Source organism: Otolemur garnettii, unplaced genomic scaffold (genome assembly GCF_000181295.1).
Source record: "Otolemur garnettii isolate 467f Iridium unplaced genomic scaffold, OtoGar3 scaffold00102, whole genome shotgun sequence".
Lineage (NCBI taxonomy): Eukaryota > Metazoa > Chordata > Mammalia > Primates > Galagidae > Otolemur > Otolemur garnettii.
Window position 1 is genome coordinate 944,789 of NW_003852497.1, and position 6,778 is coordinate 951,566.

General features: G+C 37.8%; 1 protein-coding gene across 2 annotated transcripts in view; it reads right to left on the reverse strand.

Moving 5' to 3' along the window:
• Window positions 1-2,283: 2,283 nt before the first annotated feature.
• BAG4 (BCL2 associated athanogene 4) overlaps window positions 2,284-6,778 on the reverse strand; it is a 28,651-nt gene continuing 24,156 nt past the window's right edge. The window contains exons 3-5 of one of the 2 annotated variants that reach the window (XM_023517024.1): window positions 6,333-6,587; window positions 5,368-5,562; window positions 2,284-4,562 (exon numbers count right to left, since the gene is read on the reverse strand). In XM_023517024.1, coding sequence (XP_023372792.1) covers window positions 4,077-4,562; window positions 5,368-5,562; window positions 6,333-6,587 — 936 coding nt within the window. In that variant the 3' untranslated portion in view covers window positions 2,284-4,076. Of the gene's footprint in view, window positions 4,563-5,367; window positions 5,623-6,332; window positions 6,588-6,778 lie in introns of both variants that reach the window. The other variant, XM_012809264.2, reaches the window with a different exon arrangement.

Consider the following 6,778-nt stretch of genomic DNA (forward strand, 5'->3'; position numbering starts at 1 on the left):
GAGGCAGGAGACTCGCTTGAGCCCAGGAGTTGGAGGTTGCTGTGAGCTGTGATGCCACGGCACTCTACTCAAGGGGACAGCTTGAGGCTCTGTCTCAAAAAATAAATAAATAAAATAAAATAAAAAATAAAAATGTCAACCTAAGTCTGGCATGGTGGCACACCTGTAATACTAGCACTCTGGGAGGCTGAGGCAGGTGGATTCCTTGATCACGAGTTTTGAGACCAGCCTGAGCAAAAGCAAGACCTCATCTCTACTAAAAATAGAAAAAATAAGGCAAGAGGATCACTTGAGCCCAAGAGTTGGAGGTTGCTGTAAGCTATGATGCCTTAACACTCTATCTAGGATGATAGCTTGAGGCTCTGACTCAAAAAAAAAAAAAAAAAAAATAGGGTGGTGCCTGTGGCTGAGTGAGTTGGGTGCTGGCCCCACATATCGAAGGTGGCTGGTTCAACCTCCAGCTTTGTTGCCCCGTTTGGCCCCGGCCAAACTACAACAAAAAATAGCCAGGCATCGTGGCAGGTGCCTGTAGTCCCAGCTACTCCCAAGGCTGAAGCGAGAGAGTGGCCTAAGCCCAGGAGTTGGAGGTTGATGTGAACTGTGACACCACAGCACTCTACTGAGGGCAACAAAGACTCTGTCTCAAAAAAAAAAAAGTTGGGCAGCGCCTGTGGCTCAAAGGCATAGGGCGCCAGCCCCATATGCAGGAGGTGGTGGGTTCAAACCCAACTCTGGGGAAAAACTGCAAAAAAAAAGGGTCAACTTAAGGCCAACCGTGGTGGTTTGTGCTTGTAATCACAGCACTCTGGGAGGCTGAGGTGGGTAGATTGCTTGAGCTCAGAATTAGAGACCAGCCTGAGCACGAGTGAAATGCCATCTCTACTAAAAATAGAAAAACTAGCTGGGCACTGTGTGGGTGCCTCCCAGCTACTCAGGAGGCTGAGACAAGAGGATCACTTACTTGAGCCCAAGAGTTTGAGGTTGCTGTGAGCTATGATGCCATAGCACTCTACTAAGGGCAACAAAGGGAGACTCTGCCTCAGGAAAAAAATGTCAACTTTGTCTATATTCTTCAACTTTTTTTAGCCAGCCTAACTAAAACACTATGATTTACATTAACCAGCTAAATAACTATTTTTATAAGACAATTTCTAAAAGCATTGAAAAGACTTATATACCAACATGTACGGACATGTGGAACCCATACTCTAGATATTTCATTAGGGCTTTTAAATATCTATATTGGCATTTATATATGGGACAATGGTTATTATTATAAAGAAAACATAGCTGTGTTTATCATGCCAGGTCTTTAACTTTATTCAAGATTTTGACAAAATGATCCCCAAAGCAATATAAATGTAGACACTTTTAAAAAGTCCAGATGTGAAATTTCAAGAAAATTTTGAATGCAGTCTGAAGTCAATATTAAGTCAAAAGTTGAACCAATTCTACAAATCATAAATACTATTTTCCTTCTTAAGTTCATTATATTTTCTGAGTCATGTTACCATCTTAGCTTTTAATCATTGATACCAGTATTTGGAATCATTTATAAACATGGTTTAAGATCTTTAAGTTCTAAGTTTGTACTAATCCTGAATATTATTATAATTTAAATATAAATCCAAAAGTGAGAATTCTTCTTTAGAGAAGAATTCCAATTAACAAATGTAGAAGGAATGAGAGAAATAGAAAATCACCATTAGAACACCACAGTAGTCATGGCCACAAGCAAGATCTGCCAATGGATAATAAAATGGCTGGGCAAAACTTCAAGCAGAAACAGGACATTTGCATAGTCTCAAAGTATCTCCAGCAAATATTTAGTAATTACAGGAAAAACACAGTAAGTTTACAGTAGAAAATCCTAGCAGATACCACGCTAGTATAGTAATCAGAGTTAACAACACCAGAAATACATGACATCAGGAATCCCATTTTGACGCACTGTCACAGACTGGAGGACACAGAGACATGACAACTAAGTGCAAGGTGGGATCCTGGACTGGATACTGGGATAGTAAAAGGACATTAGTGAAAAGACTCATAAAATCTCTACTGTTTAAATTCTCTACGACAGTTAATAGCATTGTATCAAGGTTAATTTCTTAATTTTGACAAATGTTCTATGGTTATGTAAGATGTTAACATAAGGGGAAGGTGGGTAGAGGAAACATAAGAACTCTGTACTATTTTTACAATTCTTCTGTAAATCTAAAATTACCTCAAAAACTTAAAAAACTGTTTAAAATCATATACACATACATGTATATAGTGTGTGTGTGTGTGTGTGTATATATATAAATCAAGACTTCATGGAAATTGGCATCTTGGGCACTCAGTAAAACAGTAGTGTCCTCTTCAGAATTACTCATTGTCTCACTGGTAAATTAGCTTTGAAGTCCTCCCCCTTCCATATTTTTAATCTCAAGTATAATTTTTAACTTCATAGGAAAGCCTTTTTTAAACATTCCTACATTAGGACAAAAATTAAAATCCAAAAAAAAAAAATCACCATATTATCTTGCAAAATCACTCATCCCAACCATAAGATGCAGCCAATATTTTTACTACATTTCCTCTCATCTAATATGGTTTTGTTTTTGAAGAACGGAGATAGCTGACAGATTTAGTATCACTAATAGGCCTGGCAGTCTAGGAAAAAAATTACCACTTGGATATTTTGTGAAGAAACAGTTGTTTTTCTAAGAACAGATACTGTATACTAAAACTCACCTCAGATATAAAAAGTAAGTTATGTACCTAAGTCTCTTCTAAGTAAAACCCCTTCAATACCCCTTCCTTAAATTTGGCTCTAAAATGACTGTTAATAATGGTAAAAAAACAAAACAAAACATCTTTTTATGAAACAGGCAATTCTATTTATGCAATTTACTTTAGGGAAATAAAGATAAACATCAAATCTACATTTAAAAGAAGAAAATAATTAATTTCCTATTCTAACTATGGCTGATTCATTCCCTGAGCATGAATCCCCTTTTACCCTCATTTATCTATAAACTGAGCTGAACCTGCTCATAGGGATCTTGACAATGAAACTAATCTTAGACGGAAGAATGGTATTACTAAGTAATTGTATTTATTACTTTTGCAGCCATTATTTCTACTTACTGTGGCACTTACTGTTCCATTTGTATCACAATGCTCTCTACAGAAGCAGCAACAGTGAAAAGATAATTATATGTTGTTAAAACCAAAAAAAGGGTAATTTTAAAGTGGATCTTTATCTCAAAACAATATAAAAGCAAAAAAAGAAAAATGTCCACAAACATTTTCATACTATGTCAATGCCATTTCCAAATTCACCTTTCACTACCACATGAGAAGCAAGTGTAAAAACACTAACAATCTATACAACATGGGAAACAAACAATTTACCTTGGGAAATCACTACACATTGCAATATATTCAAGAGGTGAAAAGATATCAGTTCATTCAGAATAGCCATACTATCTGGCTGTCAATATAGTCTCTCAAATAATTATATTAAACATATTATTACTACAAAATGTACCAAGAAGTAGAGGATACTCTATTTGTGAACTGTAAATAACAAAAAGGAAACAGAGGTCCAAGAAGGCTGAAGTCTAAGCTGTAATTTACATATGAAGTATATGCTGAAAGCAGTCACAATATACAAAAATGTGACAAGTAATCCAGATGTTTAAAAAAAACAGATTCTGTTTTTCTCAGATTATATCCAGTCTCATCTGGCAGATTTTTGATAAGCCTGTTTCTCATAAGCCTGTATTTCCCTCCTGCTGTTGACAAGCAGCTTACAGATATCTGTAAGCTTCTTAAGGAGTGAGTCTACTTGGCAGTATCTTAACTCCATAGTTCCCTACTACATTCATTCGTCTGAAAACTGAAAGCAACTTTTAACTAAAACATTCTTCCGTTCCTTTGCCAGTCTTTTCAAATTTTAAATCAAAGGGAAGTTGGAATGTATTGCTTCTTCTCACCAACAGGCATTTAGAAAAGAGGGTAATTAACCAAAATCAAGAGTTCTTTGGTCAAGTTAGTAACAGGCTTCCATTTTGTTCTAAATCCTTTCATAATCCTTTTTTTTCCAATTTTTCCAGTATGGCCTGGATCTTACAAACAGCCTCTTTCCGGGCCTGCCGGACCGAGTCCTGGCCCCCAGTTTCAACTGAATCCAGTTCCAAAAGTTCCTTGGTTAGCATTTCTTCCAGAAGCCAGTAAGCTTTGTCTGTCTTTTTTCCTACAAACTCTTCTACTTCTTGTTCCAGGTACTGGACCTTCTCCAGCACATGTATGATTTTTTTAATACTTGGGGGAGTACCTTCATCTGAAGATAAACCCTCTTCAGGAAGATTGTTACTTTGATCTTGATTGCTGGGATGTTCATTGTTGGCGTTACCATACAGCTGAGGCTCAGCACTATATTGGACTTGGGAATCCAAAAGATCTGAATTATCATTGTTCATTGTCCCCGAAGATTCATACTGATGGACACTGCAAGGAAAGTTGTGCCGGTTCATGCCTTGATCTGATTGGCTATAGGGGTATGTGGAATCCTTGGAGTGAGAGAGCAAAAAGGGGAAAAAAACTTTCTTAATAGAAATCCATTAACATCAGATTAGCCCACAACTTTCACGTGACCAGGAAGGTACATGAAAAGATTCCCCACCAGTAAAAAACCAGACCTCCCTCCTAAAAACACCGTCCTAAGAAGATGGTGGAATAAAAGGCAGAGAATTCCTGAGTTATAAAGACTGGAACCTACCCTAAGGCAGGTCGTCATCACGAGCACCTCACAATCTATCCTCACCACCTCACAATCCATCCAGTGACTTAATCAATAAGAATTAGATAGTTTTTCCCCTCAAGGGTTAAAACCAAAAAAAAAAAAAACCTTGAAAAGGAATACAGCCATAAGCAAACGATTTTCAAGCCTATCGTTTTATATACAAGCTAATACGGCAGATATTTCACTTTGGTTTTGCCTTCTGTCTACAGGGTGAGGTAGGAAAACACAACCTTATATTTAACATTCAGGTAAAATTACAACAAACAGAAAATGTGTATTTTTCTGTCTCTTAAAAAAAGGAGAGGAACCTAAACCTTCTCTAAAAAAATAAAGTCTACTTAAAAAAAGAAAGAAACTGGGCTGAGGTAAAAGTAATAGGTAGTTGTCACCAATCTGCATTTAACAGAGACCAATGCAAAAGACTCCCACGTTGTACCCTCCTAAGTCCCCAAACATCAGAGGGACAACATTTAGAACAGTGGTTCTCAACCTGTGGGTCATGACCTCTTTGTAACAATGAAAACACATCGCGGCATTAGGAAGGCTGAGAACCACTGATTTAGAAGTTGTACCTTGGGCTGCTGGAGAGGTGGTGAAGAAGGTGTCTGAGGAGAGCCACTGCTGGGCCATGGTGAAGTATTTTCCGTCATGTACAGATTCCCAGGTGGCGCTGAGGGCGCAGATGAAGGCCAGGGGTAACGGGCACCCACTCCGTAAACTCCAGGAGACCCCCACACATCCTCTTGTGGTCGAACAGTTGGTCCTGACTGTGAAACACTATGATTACCATCCCCGTAAGCATAATGGGGCAGGGTCATTCCAGGGTTCTAGATTGAGAGGAAGAAATATGTTGGTCATTGCTAAAAAACAAAAACAAAACAACTTAAATGAAAATATTCTGATGTAGCCAGATTCCGAGATGCTTCCTTTCTGCTTAACATTGTATACTTAGCTGCTACTAGGCAAAATTATAGTAATGCCAATTAATTAATCAGTTGTATTAACTTCTCCAAGTCTAAAAAATCTTGATACCAAAGATACCAAGGGTAGATTTGATCATGATAAAACTAAGAAGGAGTAGGGCCAAAAATTCAGCACATGAAGCATAATGCAAGCATGTCCCATAGACTAAATAAATGTACCCATATGCCATAAGAAAACACAAAGATAGATATAATAAAACTACTCTTGAAGTGGCTAGAGAAATAACATGGTATCATTAGTAGAATATTTAAAAATATTAACCCAACAGCACTAAAAAGGCTAAGATAGGGAAACTTCCAAGCAACGACTTTCTAAAGACTTCTTTTAGTATAAAAGTTTATCATTGTGACATCTTTAAGAGACCTTCAGCCACAGTCCATTTAGCCATTACTGCAATAGCTGCTACAAATAAAAAGGGCATCAATTTAAAACCAGTACCCTTCCTGACCTAGAAATATTTTCTTCAACCAGCACTAGTGTAAATAGATACCCTTCTACTACAGTAACTGAAAAGGCAGAGACTTTTAATTTTTCCTAACAGAAAAAAGCCCACCTGTGAAGCATGGTATCCTGGAACTTGCCCCCGAAGAGCTGGAGGTTCAGTCTGACAGTCCTGTTGGGGGTACATCCAACGAGGGGCTGGGGTCGGGCTGTTGCCAGGTGAATGGTAAGTGCTTGGAACTTCTGTGGAGTAATTGGTCTGAGTATATCCAGGATTATAATAAGCCCCAGAGTATGAGGCAGCATTTGCCCCAGGGCCAGCCGGGTATGTTGGACCATATGCTCCATTTGTATAAGAATTCAAAGTCTGAAAAAAAGGAAGGTTGGAAGAAAAAAAATGAATGGGTGGAAGAGCTGAACTGCCCTGACTTAATGCCCAAATTTGAAAACTTGGGAAGAAAAGAGATTAATAAATAATGAAAAACTCCAGCAATCTTTGACACATTCTTTCTCTCATCAAATACACCATATGCCTCTCTTTTTTTTTTTTTTTTTTTT